At 45.0% G+C, this 17676-nt stretch overlaps 1 protein-coding gene across 1 annotated transcript in view; it reads left to right on the top strand.

Annotated features, from left to right (window-relative positions):
• Nucleotides 1-15981, top strand: part of LOC116359836 (casein kinase I-like) — a 70308-nt gene extending 54327 nt beyond the window's left edge. Inside the window, 1 exon segment of the mRNA XM_031813688.1 lies at nt 12321-15981. Coding sequence (XP_031669548.1) covers nt 12321-12371 — 51 coding nt within the window. The 3' untranslated portion in view covers nt 12372-15981.
• The last annotated feature ends 1695 nt before the right edge of the window (nt 15982-17676 follow it).

Genomic DNA, 17676 nt, shown 5'->3' with positions numbered 1-17676 from the left:
TTCTAAAAACTAGACATTCTAGTTCTAGAATCCGAAATGAAAACACTTTAGTTCCGTACGTTTCAGTCACTCAGATAGCATAAGAACATGGCAGCAAAGAAGCCACTTCTCTCCAGGAAAAACATCAGGGACAGACTGATATTCTGCAAAAGGTACAGGGATTGGACTGCTGAGGACGGGGGTAAAGTCATTTTCTCTGATGAATCCTCTTTCCGATTGTTTGGGGCATCCGGAAAAAAGTTTGTCCGGAGAAGACAAGGTGAGCACTACCATCAGTCCTGTGTCATGCCAACAGTAAAGCATCCTGAGACCATTCATGTGTGGGGTTGCTTCTCAGCCAAGGGAGTGGGCTCACTCACAATTTTGCCTAAGAACACAGCCATGAATAAAGAATGGTGAATCGTTATTCATCACTCCAGGGAACGTGTTTCCACTGCTCCAGAGTCCAATGGCAGCAAGCTTTACACCACTCCAGCTGACGCTTGGTACTGTGCACGGTGATCTTAGGCTTGTGTGCGACTGCTCGGCCATGGAAACCCATTTCATCACCATGGAAACCCATTTCATCACCATGGAAACCCATTTCATCACCATGGAAACCCATTTCATCACCATGGAAACCCATTTCATCACCATGGAAACCCATCTCATCACCATGGAAACCCATTTCACGAAGCTCCCGACGAACAGTTATTGTGCTGACGTTGCTTCCAGGGACAGTTTGGAACTCTGTAGTGAGTGTTGCAACTGAGGACAGATGATTTTTGTGCGTTTCAGCACTCAGCGGTCCCGTTCTGTTAGCTTGTGTGGTCTACCACTTCGCTGCTGAGCCGTTGTTGCTCCTAGACCTTTCCACTTCACAATAACAGCACTTACAGTTGACCTGGGCAGCTCTAGCAGAGCAGAAATTAAACTAACTGACTTGTTGGAAAGGTGGCATCCTATGACGGTGCCACTTTGAAAGTCTCTGAGCTCTTCAGTAAGGCCATTCTACTGTCAATGTTTGTCTATGGAGATTGCATGGCATGGTGCTCGATTTTATACACCTGTCAGCAACAGGTGTGGCTGAAATAGATTAATCCACTAATTTGAAGGGGTGTCCACATACTTTTGTGTGTGTATATAGTGTATTGAATGAGATGAACAAAAAGTCTCTCCTATATAAGTTTGGTGCAGAAACCTAACAGTCACACATCTTGGCTTCTTTATAGCGTCTTTTAGTAATGTGCTGCCAGACAATTCTAGTCCTGTTTTCCCTCCTAACAAGTTGGTCCACCACAACAGCATTGTTCAACCTCTAACTGTATTCTCCTAACCAGTCGCACATCTTGGCTTCTTCATAGCATCATTTTTTGGTTGCTTGTCAAATGGAACCCTACTCCCTCTATGGTGCACTACTAGGGCACTGGTTAAAGGTATTGTACGATACTGTGCATTAGGACAGTATTCACACCCCCTTGACTTTTTCTACATGTTGTTACTGTTACAGCCTTTTTTTGAAATGGATTCAATTGTTTTGTTTTTCTTCATTAATCTACACACAATACCCCGTAATGACATCACAATACCCCGTAATGACCTCACAATACCCCGTAATGACATCTCAATACCCCGTAATGACATCACAATACCCCGTAATGACATCACAATACCCCCCCGTAATGACATTACAATACCCCGTAATGACATTACAATACCCCGTAATGACATCACAATACCCCGTAATGACATCACAATACCCCGTAATGACATTACAATACCACCCCGTAATGACATTACAATACCCCGTAATGACATCACAATACCCCGTAATGACATCACAATACCCCGTAATGACATCACACTACCCCGTAATGACATCACAATACCACCCCGTAATGACATCACAATACCACCCCGTAATGACATTACAATACCCCGTAATGACATCACAATACCCCGTAATGACATCACAATACCCCGTAATGACATCACAATACCCCGTAATGACATCACAATACCCCGTAATGACATCACAATACCACCCCGTAATGACATTACAATACCACCCCGTAATGACATTACAATACCACCCCGTAATGACATCACAATACCCCGTAATGACATCACAATACCCCGTAATGACATTACAATACCCCGTAATGACATCACAATACCACCCCGTAATGACATCACAATACCACCCCGTAATGACATCACAATACCACCCCGTAATGACATCACAATACCACCCCGTAATGACATTACAATACCCCGTAATGACATCACAATACCACCCCGTAATGACATCGCAATACCACCCCGTAATGACATCACAATACCACCCCGTAATGACATCACAATACCACCCCGTAATGACATCACAATACCACCCTGTAATGACATCACAATACCACCCCGTAATGACATCACAATACCACCCCGTAATGACATCACAATACCACCCCGTAATGACATCACAATACCACCCCGTAATGACATCACAATACCACCCCGTAATGACATCACAATACCACCCCGTAATGACATCACAATACCACCCCGTAATGACATCACAATACCACCCCGTAATGACCTCACAATACCACCCCGTAATGACCTCACAATACCACCCCGTAATGACCTCACAATATCACCCCGTAATGACATCACAATACCACCCCGTAATGACATCACAATACCACCCCGTAATGACATCACAATACCACCCCGTAATGACATCACAATACCACCCCGTAATGACATCACAATACCACCCCCGTAATGACATCACAATACCACCCCGTAATGACATCACAATACCCCGTAATGACATCACAATACCACCCCGTAATGACCTCACAATACCACCCCGTAATGACCTCACAATACCACCCCGTAATGACCTCACAATACCACCCCGTAATGACCTCACAATACCACCCCGTAATGACCTCACAATACCACCCCGTAATGACCTCACAATACCACCCCGTAATGACCTCACAATACCACCCCGTAATGACCTCACAATACCACCCCGTAATGACATTACAATACCACCCCGTAATGACATTACAATACCCCCGTAATGACCTCACAATACCCCGTAATGACCTCACAATACCCCGTAATGACCTCACAATACCCCGTAATGACATTACATTACCACCCCGTAATGACATTACAATACCACCCCGTAATGACATCACATTACTACCCCGTAATGACATCACAATACCACCCCGTAATGATATCACAATACCACCCCGTAATGACATCACAATACCACCCCGTAATGACATCACAATACCACCCCGTAATGACATCACAATACCACCCCGTAATGACATCACAATACCACCCCGTAATGACATCACAATACCACCCCGTAATGACATCACAATACCACCCCGTAATGACATCACAATACCACCCCGTAATGACATCACAATACCACCCCGTAATGACATCACAATACCACCCCGTAATGACATCACAATACCACCCCGTAATGACATCACAATACCACCCCGTAATGACATCACAATACCACCCCGTAATGACATCACAATACCACCCCGTAATGACAAAGTAATTTTGATAAGTATTCAGACCCTTTACTCATTACTTTGTTGAAGTGACTTTGGCAGTGATTACAGCTTTGAGTCTTGGGTATGACACTACAAACTTGGCACACCTGTATTTGGGGAGTTTCTCCCATTCTTCTCTGTAGATCCTCTCAAGCTCTATCAGGTTGGATGAGAAGTGTTGCTGCACAGCTATCTTCAGGTCTCTCCAGAGATGTTAAATCATGTTCAAGTCTAGGCTCTGGCTGGACCACTCAAGGACATTCAGTGACTTGTCCCGAAGCCACTCCTGCATTTTCTTGGCTGTGTGCTTAGGGTTGTTGTCCTGTTGGAAGGTGAACCTTCACCCCAGTCTGAGTTCCTGATCTCTCTGGAGCAGGTTTTCATCAAGGGTTTATCCGTACTTTGCTCTGTTCATATTTCCATCAATCCTGACTAGACTCCCAGTCCATGCCGCTGAAAAACATCCCCACATGATGCTGCCACAACCATGCTTCTCCGGTAGGGATGGTGCCAGGTTTCCACCAGATGTGAAGCTTGGCATTCAGGCCAAAGACTTCAATCTTGGTTTCATCAGATAATCTTGTTTTTTGTGGTCTGAGAGTCTTTAGGTGCCTTTTGGCAAACTCTCTAAACGGACTGTCATGTGCCTTTTTACTGAGGAGTGGCTTCCGTTTGGCCACTCTCCACAGAGGAACTGACTATCGAGGTCTTGGTCACCTCCCAGACCAAGGCCCTTCTTCCACAACTGCTCAGTTTGGCCGGGCGGCCAGCTCTAGGAAGAGTCTTCGTGGTTCCAAACTTCTTTCATTTAAGAATGATGGAGGCCACTGTGTTCTTGGGGACCGTCAATGCTGCAGAAATGTTTTGGTACCCTTCACCAGAACTGTGCCTCGACACAATCCTGTCTCGGAGCGCTACGGACAATTCCTTCGACCTCACGGCTTGGTTTTTGCTCTGACATGCACTGTCAACTGTGGGACCTTTATATAGACAGGTGTGTGCCTTTCCAAATCATGTTCAATCAATTGAAGTAGTAGAAACATCTCAAGGATGATCAATGGAAACAGGATGCACCAGGATTTGATGCACCTGAGCTCAATTTCGAATCTGAATACTTATGTAAATAAGGTATTTCAGTTTTTTTGTATTTGTGTCTTCGTCGTTAATGGGTAGATTGATGAGGAACACATTTAATCCATTTTAGAATAAGAGTAACTTAATAAAATGTGTATAAAGGGGGAAGGTGTCTGAATACTTTCTGAATGTACTGTATGTGGAATAGGATCCCATTTGGAACACACCTCTAGGTGCTATTAGCCAGTTTTACCTCACACTCGGTTGACTCTCCCTCCTCCTCTCACCAACTCAGAATAGCATTTCCTTCCATCATCATCATCTGAGGAAGTAGCAGCTCGTCACGTCGTGGTGTGAATGGCTGGTGAGTCACTACTGGTATCCCAAATGGCACCCTGTTCACTATGTCGTGCACTACTTTTGACCAGGCCCTATAGAGGTAGTGGTCGGGAAGTAGTGCACTATAATATAGGGGGGGGAAGGGTGCCATTTTGGACACAGTAATGTTAGGTAAGAGTGTAGGTGTCCCTTCAACACTAATCCCCTCCCTGGAGAGATATCTATAGAGTTATCTAATCCCCTCCCTGGAGAGATATCTATAGAGATATCTAATCCCCTCCCTGGAGAGATATCTATAGGCTGAAGGCGTCCGCGGGCTTCTGGTCCACACTAGGGATTCTTCAATGAAGTGTTTGTTGTCATTCAATGAGAGAGAGTTTCTTTTCATGCACATTTCTTTCATTGAGAAATGCTCCACCGATCTTAGATGTGAAGTTACGTGACTAAGAACTCCTTGGCAAAAAAAAAAAACCTTCAATTTATGACAGAAATCTGGCTACGGCGTCTCGAGATGGACAAACAGTACTATTGCCGCTTTTTTTCTCGTTATGCAAGCTGTTTTTTTTAAGGGAGTATGTGAGCACACACGTTGGGTTCAGCTGAGTTCAGCTAGGCTCCAGATGGATGGAAGCATGCTGACGCCTTTAGGCTACGTCCCCCCCCCCCCCCTATATAAATATCTATGGGTTAGGCTACGTCCGTCCCCCCTATATAAATATCTATGGCTTAGGCTACGTCCCCCCCCCTATATAAATATCTATGGGTTAGGCTACGTCCGTCCCCCCTATATAAATTCTATGGCTTAGGCTACGTCCCCCCCCCCCCCCCCCTATATAAATATCTATGGGTTAGACTAAGCCCCCCCCCCTATATAAATATCTATGGGTTAGGCTACGTCTCCCCCCCCCCCCTATATAAATTATAAATATCTATGGGTTAGGCTACGCCCCCCCCCCCCTATATAAATATCTATGGGTTAGACTACGCCCCCCCCCCCCCCTCCCCCATATAAATATCTATGGGTTAGACTACGTCCCCCCCCCCCCCTATATAAATATCTATGGCTTAGGCTATGTCCCCCCCCCCCCCCCCCCCCCATATAAATATCTATGGGTTAGGCTACGCCCCCACACCCCCTATATAAATATCTATGGGTTAGGCTACGCCCCCCCTATATAAATATCTATGGGTTAGGCTACGTCTCCCCCCCCATATAAATATCTATGGGTTAGGCTACGTCCCCCCCTATATAAATATCTATGGGTTAGGCTACGTCTCCCCCCCCATATAAATATCTATGGGTTAGGCTACGTCCCCCCCCTATATAAATATCTATGGGTTAGGCTACGTCCCCCCCCCGTATATAAATATCTATGGGTTAGGCTACGTCTCCCCCCCCATATAAATATCTATGGGTTAGGCTACGTCCCCCCCTATATAAATATCTATGGGTTAGGCTACGTCTCCCCCCCCCCCAATATAAATATCTATGGGTTAGGCTACGTCCCCCCCGTATATAAATATCTATGGGTTAGGCTATGTCTCCCCCCCCCATATAAATATCTATGGGTTAGGCTACGTCTCCCCCCCCCATATAAATATCTATGGGTTAGGCTACGTCTCCCCCCCCATATAAATATCTATGGGTTAGGCTACGTCCCCCCCTATATAAATATCTATGGGTTAGGCTACGTCTCTCCCCCCCCCATATAAATATCTATGGGTTAGGCTACGTCCCCCCCCCGTATATAAATATCTATGGGTTAGGCTACGTCTCCCCCCCCATATAAATATCTATGGGTTAGGCTACGTCCCCCCCTATATAAATATCTATGGGTTAGGCTACGTCTCTCCCCCCCCCATATAAATATCTATGGGTTAGGCTACGTCCCCCCCCCGTATATAAATATCTATGGGTTAGGCTACGTCTCCCCCCCATATAAATATCTATGGGTTAGGCTACGTCCCCCCCCCTATATAAATATCTATGGGCTAGGCTACGTCTTGATAGCCACACTGTTACCATACCTTCTTTAGACTGTCAGCTCCCGACCTCACCCTAACCCCCCTATAGAAACAGGTCACATCTCAATAGTCTCTAGCCGAGTCTATATATAGTATGACTCAGGTCTAAAGTGACTTGATCCCCATGTCTCCTCTCCTTCATCTGAACTGAACCTGAAAGAATCAGACAGGTGAAATGGTATTTTACACTCAGAGTTCCAGAGTATGCCATAGTAGATACACCCCGTAAGGCTCCACTCTGGAATCTCTGGTTCTGGAGGACAGGAAACATTCCATTCTGGAACTCTTGGTGATGTAATAAAGAAGAGATGGAGTTCTATCCACAGATTCAGTTCCACATTCTTTCCATGTTCCGCATTCCCCAATGGGTTAGGCTACGTCTCTATATCTATGGGTTAGACTAAGCCCCCCCCCCTATATAAATATCTATGGGTTAGGCTACGTCTCCCCCCCCCCCTATATAAATTATAAATATCTATGGGTTAGGCTACGTCCCCCCCCTATATAAATATCTATGGGTTAGACTACGCCCCCCCCCCTATATAAATATCTATGGGTTAGGCTATGTCCCCCCCCCCTATATAAATATCTGTGGGTTAGGCTATGTCCCCCCCCCCCCCCCCTATATAAATATCTATGGGTTAGGCTATGTCCCCCCCCCCCCTATATAAATATCTATGGGTTAGGCTATGTCCCCCCCCCCCCCCCCCTATATAAATATCTATGGGTTAGGCTACATCATGCTATGGGTATGCTTGTCATCGGCAAAGACTAGAAAGTTAAGGATTCAGATAAACAGAATGGAGGTAAGCACAGGCAAAATCCTAGAGGAAAACCTGGTTCAGTCTGCTTTCCACCAGACACTGGGAGATGAATTCACCTTTCAGCAGGACAATAACATATAACACAAGGCCAAATCTACACTGGAGGTGCTTACCAAGACGACATTGACTGTTCCTGAGTGGCCGAGTTACAGTTTTGACTTAAATCAGCTTGAACATCTATGGCAGGACTTGAAAATAGCTGTCGAGCAATGATCAACAACCAACTTGACAGAGCTTGAAGAATTTTAGAAAGAATAATGTGCAAATATTTGTATAATCCAGGTGTGTAAACCTCTGAGAGACTCACCCAGAAAGACTCCCAATAGTCTCTATCGCCTGCTCCCAGATCTCTGTCAAAGGTGATTCCAACAGGTATTGACTCAGGAGGTTGAATACTTATCTAATCAGTATATATTACTGTGTTGTTTTCCATTTAATAAAAAATACAAGTTAGAATTTTTCTTCCACTTTGAAGTTTTCTGTAAGTTCTCTGAGATGGCTGGGGTTTCTGTAAGGTCTCTGAGATGGCTGGGGTTTCTGTAAGGTCTCTGAGATGGCTGGGGTTTCTGTAAGGTCTCTGAGATGGCTGGGGTTTCTGTAAGGTCTCTGAGATGGCTGGGGTTTCTGTAAGGTCTCTGAGATGGCTGGGGTTTCTGTAAGGTCTCTGAGATGGCTGGGGTTTCTGTAAGGTCTCTGAGATGGCTGGGGTTTCTGTAAGGTCTCTGAGATGGCTGGGGTTTCTGTAAGGTCTCTGAGATGGCTGGGGTTTCTGTAAGGTCTCTGAGATGGCTGGGGTTTCTGTAAGGTCTCTGAGATGGCTGGGGTTTCTGTAAGGTCTCTGAGATGGCTGGGGTTTCTGTAAGGTCTCTGAGATGGCTGGGGTTTCTGTAAGGTCTCTGAGATGGCTGGGGTTTCTGTAAGGTCTCTGCTTGGGTTTCTGTATGTAACAGCCACTGCCAAATGCCTGACTGCGTTTATACAGAAATAATGCAGTAACTATAATCCACCTGCTGCATCCAAACACCCTCATCCAAACTCTCATTTCAGTTTGATGTTCTCAGTGTGTGTGCAACCTGCCCTCCTTGAATGGACTGAATACAGCAAACGCCCTAAGCGTTTGACCTTTATTTACCTAGGAAAGTCAGTTCAGAACAAATTCTTATTTACAATGACGGCCTAGGAACAGTGGGTTAACTGGTCTAGGAACAGTGGGTTAACTGGTCTAGGAACAGTGGGTTAACTGGTCTAGGAACAGTGGGTTAACTGGTCTAGGAACAGTGGGTTAACTGGTCTAGGAACAGTGGGTTAACTGCCTTGTTCAGGGGCAGAACGACAGATATTTACTTTGTCAGCTCGGGGATTCGATCTAGCAACCTTTCAGTTTCTGGCCCAACGCTCTAACCACGAGGCTACCCTGCCCCTAACCACGAGGCTACCCTGCCCCTAACCACGAGGCTACCCTGCCGCTAACCACGAGGCTACCCTGCCTCTAACCACGAGGCTACCCTGCCGCTAACCACGAGGCTACCCTGCCGCTAACCACGAGGCTACCCTGCCGCTAACCACGAGGCTACCCTGCCTCTAACCACGAGGCTACCCTGCCGCTAACCACGAGGCTACCCTGCCGCTAACCACGAGGCTACCCTGCCGCTAACCACGAGGCTACCCTGCCGCTAACCACGAGGCTACCCTGCCGCTAACCACGAGGCTACCCTGCCGCTAACCACGAGGCTACCCTGCCGCTAACCACGAGGCTACCCTGCCGCTAACCACGAGGCTACCCTGCCGCTAACCACGAGGCTACCCTGCCTCTAACCACGAGGCTACCCTGCCTCTAACCACGAGGCTACCCTGCCTCTAACCACGAGGCTACCCTGCCTCTAACCACGAGGCTACCCTGCCTCTAACCACGAGGCTACCCTGCCTCTAACCACGAGGCTACCCTGCCTCTAACCACTAGGCTACCCTGCCTCTAACCACTAGGCTACCCTGCCTCTAACCACGAGGCTACCCTGCCGCTAACCACTAGGCTACCCTGCCTCTAACCACTAGGCTACCCTGCCTCTAACCACTAGGCTACCCTGCCTCTAACCACTAGGCTACCCTGCCTCTAACCACGAGGCTACCCTGCCTCTAACCACGAGGCTACCCTGCCACTAACCACTAGGCTACCCTGCCGCTAACCACTAGGCTACCCTGCCGCTAACCACTAGGCTACCCTGCCTCTAACCACTAGGCTACCCTGCCTCTAACCACTAGGCTACCCTGCCGCCCACTGGATGTTCAGTTCGACTCTCTTCCTGTCTAGAGGCATAATCACTATCCTCTAGTCACGTTAATACATCCTTCAGTCAGCTTATAGAAAGACCATGATGTACAAGACAACAGTGTCTGTTTTGGTTCTTTTGTTCTCTGTCACTCATGGCCCCTTCTCGCCCTCTAGTGGAGGGAGGCCACATTACAGCCCAGCCTCAGTCCTCTCCACAATCCTGTTGCTTATCAAATCACATGTTATTGGTCACATACACATATTTAGCAGATGTTATTGGTCACATATTTAACAGATGTTATTGGTCCATACACATATTTAACAGATGTTATTGGTCACATATTTAACAGATGTTATTGGTCACATATTTAACAGATGTTATTGGTCCATACACATATTTAACAGATGTTATTGGTCACATATTTAACAGATGTTATTGGTCCATATTTAACAGATGTTATTGGTCACATATTTAACAGATGTTATTGGTCACATATTTAACAGATGTTATTGGTCACATATTTAACAGATGTTATTGGTCACATATTTAATAGATGTTATTGGTCCATACACATATTTAGTAGATGTTATTGGTCCATACACATATTTAACAGATGTTATTGGTCCATACACATATTTAACAGATGTTATTGGTCCATACACATATTTAACAGATGTTATTGGTTCATACACATATTTAACAGATGTTATTGGTCACATATTTAACAGATGTTATTGGTCACATATTTAACAGATGTTATTGGTCACATATTTAACAGATGTTATTGGTCCATACACATATTTAACAGATGTTATTGGTCACATATTTAGCAGATGTTATTGGTCACATATTTAGCAGATGTTATTGGTCACATATTTAGCAGATGTTATTGGTCCATACACATATTTAATAGATGTTATTGGTCCATATTTAACAGATGTTATTGGTCCATATTTAACAGATGTTATTGGTCCATACACCTATTTAGTGGATGTTATTGCTGCTTAGGAGCTAGAAGCACATCTGCCCGAGTGGTCTCCCGAGTGGCGCAGCGGTCTAAGGCACTGCTTCTCAGTGCTTGAGGCCTCACTACAGGCACTCTGGTTCGATTTCCAGGTTGTATCGTAACCGGCTGTGATTAGGAGTCCCATAGGGCGGCGCACAATTGTCCCAGCATCGTCCGGGTTTGGCCGGTGTAGGCCGTCATTGTAAATAAGAATTTGGTTAAAATATTTGTAAAAATGCCCGACAGCAGCTTCTATCTCAAGGTCATCAGACTGTTAAATAGCCATCACTAGCAGCTTCTATCTCAAGGTCATCTGACTGTTAAATAGCCATCACTAGCAGCTTCTATCTCAAGGTCATCAGACTGTTAAGTAGCCATCACTAGCAGCTTCTATCTCAAGGTCATCAGACTGTTAAGTAGCCATCACTAGCAGCTTCTATCTCAAGGTCATCTGACTGTTAAATAGCCATCACTAGCCGCCTTCCACCCTGTTATGTAACCCTACACATTAGAGGCTGCTGCCCCATATACAGTGGCGAGAACAAGTATTTGAAACACTGCCAATTTTGCAGGTTTTCCTACTTACAAAGCATGTAGAGGTCTGTAATTTTTTATCATAGGTACACTTCAACTGTGAGAGACGGAATCTAAAACAAAAATTCAGAAAATCACATTGTATGATTTTTAAGTAATTAATTTGTATTTTATTGCATGACATACGTATTTGATACATCAGAAAAGCAGAGCTTAATATTTGGTCCAGAAACCTTTGTTTGCAATTACAGAGATCATACGTTTCCTGTAGTTCTTGACCAGGTTTGCACACACTGCAGCAGGGATTTTGGCCCACTCCTCCATACAGACCTTCTCCAGATCCTTCAGGTTTCGGGGCTGTCGCTGGGCAATACAGACTTTCAGCTCCCTCCAAAGATTTTCTATTGGGTTCAGGTCTGGAGACTGGCCACTCCAGGACCTTGAGATGCTTCTTACGGAGCCTGGCTGGCTGGCTGGCTGGCTGGCTGGCTGGCTGGCTCTATAACCTGGATGTTTGTAGACTATAGACTGTAGTATTTGAGGGCTGTCCCTCCCTCCCTCTGTGTGTTGTGTTCAACCTCTTAAATCCCTCCAAGTCCCCTTTTCTAATGTGTAATGTCACGATCTATGGCTACTGTACTAACTTCTGTCTCTCTGCCCTCTCTGTCGTCTCCAGGCTCTCTCTCGTGTCACCCCCAGTGGCCTCCAGTCAGCAGCCCCTCGATGAGTCCCTCTGCCCCCATCACCACCACCGTCACCACCCTGGAGGGTTAAACCATGCACGGCCCTAACCATACCACACACCAACACACACTTCAATACCTGGAGGACGCTTACTGAAACAACCAGTCAACCCATCAGAAGCCTGGACTCTTACACAATCAACCAATCAAAAGGCAGGACAAGGACCTCGTCATCCGCTAGCAACTCCATCCATCCAACCAGCCAATCAAAACACACAGACTGATGCTCTGCCTCTTTGACATCAACTGATCTCTGCTAAGTAACAAGCTCATGCTGTTGTAACAGGGTGGATGACACACACACTCTCTCTCTCACACACACACACACACACACGACTCAGAGAGCGTTCAGCCGTGCTCATCGGGGATGGAGGAGGAGGAGATGAGACGGGGATGGAGGAGGAGAGGGGGGAAGGAGAGATTTTGTTGCCCCTGGCACACCCAGAACATTCACTGCCCCCCCCCCCCCACCCCTCTGCTTTCGTGAACCCCAGTGAGGACACTGACATGGGGCACAGACCTGCTTAATGCCCCTTACACACCACCTCCTCCATCACTTCTCTCCCTCTCTCCTCCTCCATCACTTCTCTCCCTCTCTCTCCTCCTCCATCACTTCTCTCCCTCTCTCTCCTCCTCCATCACTTCTCTCCCTCTCTCTCCTCCTCCATCACTTCTCTCCCTCTCTCTCCTCCTCCATCACTTCTCTCCCTCTCTCTCCTCCTCCATCACTTCTCTCCCTCTCTCTCCTCCTCCATCACTTCTCTCCCTCTCTCTCCTCCTCCATCACTTCTCTCCCTCTCTCTCTCTCCTCCTCCATCACTTCTCTCCCTCTCTCTCTCTCCTCCTCCATCACTTCTCTCTCTCTCTCTCTCCTCCTCCATCACTTCTCTCCCTCTCTCTCTCTCCTCCATCACTTCTCTCTCTCTCTCCTCCATCACTTCTCTCCCTCTCTCTCTCTCCTCCATCACTTCTCTCTCTCTCTCCTCCATCACTTCTCTCCCTCTCTCTCTCTCCTCCATCACTTCTCTCCCTCTCTCTCTCTCCTCCATCACTTCTCTCCCTCTCTCTCTCTCTCCTCCATCACTTCTCTCCCTCTCTCTCTCTCTCCTCCATCACTTCTCTCTCTCTCTCTCTCTCCTCCATCACTTCTCTCCCTCTCTCTCTCTCTCCTCCATCACTTCTCTCCCTCTCTCTCTCTCCTCCATCACTTCTCTCCCTCTCTCTCTCTCTCCTCCATCACTTCTCTCCCTCTCTCTCTCTCCTCCATCACTTCTCTCCCTCTCTCTCTCTCCTCCATCACTTCTCTCCCTCTCTCTCTCTCCTCCATCACTTCTCTCCCTCTCTCTCTCTCTCCTCCATCACTTCTCTCCCTCTCTCTCTCTCTCTCCTCCATCACTTCTCTCCCTCTCTCTCTCTCTCTCCTCCATCACTTCTCCTCTCTCTCTCTCTCTCCATCCTCTCTCCTCTCTCTCCTCCTCCATCACTTCTCTCCTTCTCTCTCTCTCTCTCCTCCATCACTTCTCTCCCTCTCTCTCTCTCTCTCCTCCTCCATGCTGAACCAGATGCTCCTCCCAGCCAGACAGTTCTCCTCCAGAGTTGCTGTCCTGATAAAAACCATCAGCTTGTTTCTCTTTCCTGTTGTTTTTTTTACTTTATTTACTTGACTTTTTCCTCTGTGTTTGTATTTTAGGTGAAGTTGATTAAAAGTTTGTTTGTACTGGCAGTGTTCTGTTCTGACTACACTGACTGTGTGTGTTGCTGTTTTTATACGGTGGCTGAATATCAACTGACGAATGCCAAATCATTAATGGTGTCTGTGTGAAAAGTCAAGTGTGTTTCCTGTTTTAAAGAGAGACGATGGAAGTAATATTAAATGAATAACCCCCCCTAATTGAAGCTCTGAAGGTCATGTGAGAGAGGTCTGTTTGTGCAGCGGTAGATGGCCTGGGTTCCATTTTGTGTCCTCAAAAGACTCTCTTAATCCCCACAATGCAATGCTGAGAAAGAGAGTACTATTCTCCAACTGGACAGCGGGTTTGTTTAGAGGGAAGACGTTTTAATGTGTCCCAAACACCACCCTACTCCCTATGGGCTCTGGTCCATTTTATTGGTCACGTACTACACGTGTTCAGCCGATGTGTGTGTGTAGCTACATGCTTGTGGACTGAATAGGGATTAGGGTGCTGTTTGAGACGTGTCCCTCTCTGTTGTTTTTAAAGGGGACTGGGAGAAAGCAAATCCTCTACTGTTCTGAAGGTGACTGTGTGTGACAGTTTTAAATAAGGACTGGTTGTTTGTCCATAGGGATGGGGGGGGGGGGTTGCCGATGTCTTCTCTGCTAGTCAGTCTGTTTCTCCATCACCTCGTCTCTCTTCAGCCTCCTCTTCCTCTTCTGCTGTTGGTGTTCTGGGGCTGAAAGCTGTGAATCACCCGTCTCCACACTCATGTAGCAGTTATTTTTGTAGTTGAACTTGTTGGTCAGTTAAATGTGTGTTGGGGGGGGGGGGGGGGTCTGCTTTAAAATGCCTTTTTCAACCTATGCTTTCAATCCACAATCTCAAACTTTTATTTTTTATTTTGTTATCAATCAATATTTTAAAATGTTTATAATGTAATGAGACTACGTTTCTAAGAAAAAAGTGATCTGATAATTGCCAGAGGGCAAAGTCGGGTTTGGTGGATGTACAGGAGACTATCGACCAATGCTACGTTTCTCTCTCTTCTGGTTGTCCTATTGGTTAGTTCAGGAAGAGGGCCAACCCACTCGTCACATCATTCAGTGTAGTACTGCCTCAGGGTGCTGTAGGCCTTTTCTGTAGTCTGGGTTAAAGGGGCTTTAGTGGTTCCTGGATCAGTTTGTGCTGTCTTGTCAACTTTATCACTCAGTGCATTATAATGAGTGACAAGGAGTTGGCAAGAGAGTCCAACCAGATCTGGGACCAGTCTAGTTTAGTGCGTCGGTCTTCTGTTGTCATGTATATAAGATGTACCTAGTACTCAACGGTGAAATATCATGTCTGCATTAGGAGCTGGTAGCAGTTCCAGGATCAGATGTATTGTTATCCTCCTAATGATTAAGGTTAGGAGTTAGTTGGATAACCTGATCCTAGATCTGTGGTTAGGGTTAAGTTCTACCTCCAGCTCTGTATTAGCCACTGTGTGTAGTATGATGATGATGATGAAGGTAGTGTATGGGGGGGGGGGGATGAATGCTTCACTCCATTGTAGTTTTGGGTAAGTTAGTTTTAAACCCTCTAACCAACCGGCTGATGGTCTCAAAAAAAAAAAGAACCTCCCACCTCATTCTCTTCAGTGTGGGATTGTGGGTAATGACGATCAAGGTACACTTGTGTTAAGTACAGTTCTTTACGTGGGATCTCTGGTTTCTCTCTGGGTCGATGTCGTGTCTTTCCCCTCTCTCTCTTTATGTCCTTCTTGTTTTGTGTTTGCATCTCTACGTGGGGACGGACTCCGGACACCTTGCGTCGGTTCCCACAATGCATCACTCACTGAGTCATGGGAAGTCTTGTCATTTGTAACGCCACTGTATTTGTGTATTTTAAAATTGTGTAAATAAATGAATAAGTCCTTGTACACTGGTGTCACTACAGTTTTCATTGATGAGCATGTGGCTTCAGCAGTCAAACTGTTTTATAGCGTTGTTAGACTCTGTTTCATAACGTTGTTAGACTCTGTTTCATAGCGTTGTTAGACTCTGTTTCATAACGTTGTTAGACTCTGTTTTATAGCGTTGTTAGACTCTGTTTCATAACGTTGTTAGACTCTGTTTTATAGCGTTACTCTGTTTTATAGCGTTGTTAGACTCTGTTTTATAACGTTACTCTGTTTCATAACGTTGTTAGACTCTGTTTTATAGCGTTGTTAGACTCTGTTTTATAACGTTAGACTCTGTTTTATAACGTTGTTAGACTCTGTTTTATAACGTTGTTAGACTCTGTTTCATAACGTTGTTAGACTCTGTTTTATAACGTTACTCTGTTTCATAACGTTGTTAGACTCTGTTTTATAGCGTTGTTAGACTCTGTTTCATAACGTTACTCTGTTTTATAGCGTTGTTAGACTCTGTTTCATAGCGTTGTTAGACTCTGTTTCATAACGTTGTTAGACTCTGTTTTATAGCGTTGTTAGACTCTGTTTCATAACGTTGTTAGACTCTGTTTTATAGCGTTACTCTGTTTTATAGCGTTGTTAGACTCTGTTTTATAACGTTACTCTGTTTCATAACGTTGTTAGACTCTGTTTTATAGCGTTGTTAGACTCTGTTTTATAACGTTGTTAGACTCTGTTTTATAACGTTGTTAGACTCTGTTTTATAACGTTGTTAGACTCTGTTTCATAACGTTGTTAGACTCTGTTTTATAGCGTTGTTAGACTCTGTTTTATAACGTTACTCTGTTTTATAACGTTACTCTGTTTCATAACGTTGTTAGACTCTGTTTTATAGCGTTGTTAGACTCTGTTTTATAGCGTTGTTAGACTCTGTTTTATAACGTTACTCTGTTTTATAGCGTTGTTAGACTCTGTTTTATAACGTTACTCTGTTTTATAACGTTACTCTGTTTTATAACGTTGTTAGACTCTGTTTTATAGCGTTGTTAGACTCTGTTTTATAGCGTTGTTAGACTCTGTTTTATAACGTTGTTAGACTCTGTTTCATAACGTTGTTAGACTCTGTTTTATAGCGTTACTCTGTTTTATAGCGTTGTTAGACTCTGTTTTATAACGTTACTCTGTTTCATAACGTTGTTAGACTCTGTTTTATAGCGTTGTTAGACTCTGTTTTATAACGTTGTTAGACTCTGTTTTATAACGTTGTTAGACTCTGTTTTATAACGTTACTCTGTTTTATAGCGTTGTTAGACTCTGTTTTATAGCGTTGTTAGACTCTGTTTCATAACGTTACTCTGTTTTATAACGTTACTCTGTCTTATAACGTTGTTAGACTCTGTTTTATAGCGTTGTTAGACTCTGTTTCATAGCGTTGTTAGACTCTGTTTCATAACGTTGTTAGACTCTGTTTTATAGCGTTGTTAGACTCTGTTTCATAACGTTGTTAGACTCTGTTTTATAGCGTTACTCTGTTTTATAGCGTTGTTAGACTCTGTTTTATAACGTTACTCTGTTTCATAACGTTGTTAGACTCTGTTTTATAGCGTTGTTAGACTCTGTTTTATAACGTTGTTAGACTCTGTTTTATAACGTTGTTAGACTCTGTTTTATAACGTTGTTAGACTCTGTTTCATAACGTTGTTAGACTCTGTTTTATAG

The sequence above is a fragment of the Oncorhynchus kisutch genome, unplaced genomic scaffold (assembly GCF_002021735.2).
Source record: "Oncorhynchus kisutch isolate 150728-3 unplaced genomic scaffold, Okis_V2 Okis06b-Okis10b_hom, whole genome shotgun sequence".
In the NCBI taxonomy this organism is placed as follows: domain Eukaryota; kingdom Metazoa; phylum Chordata; class Actinopteri; order Salmoniformes; family Salmonidae; genus Oncorhynchus; species Oncorhynchus kisutch.
The sequence above is the reverse complement of the archived record's forward strand: the minus strand, read 5'-3'. Positions and strand labels throughout refer to the sequence as shown.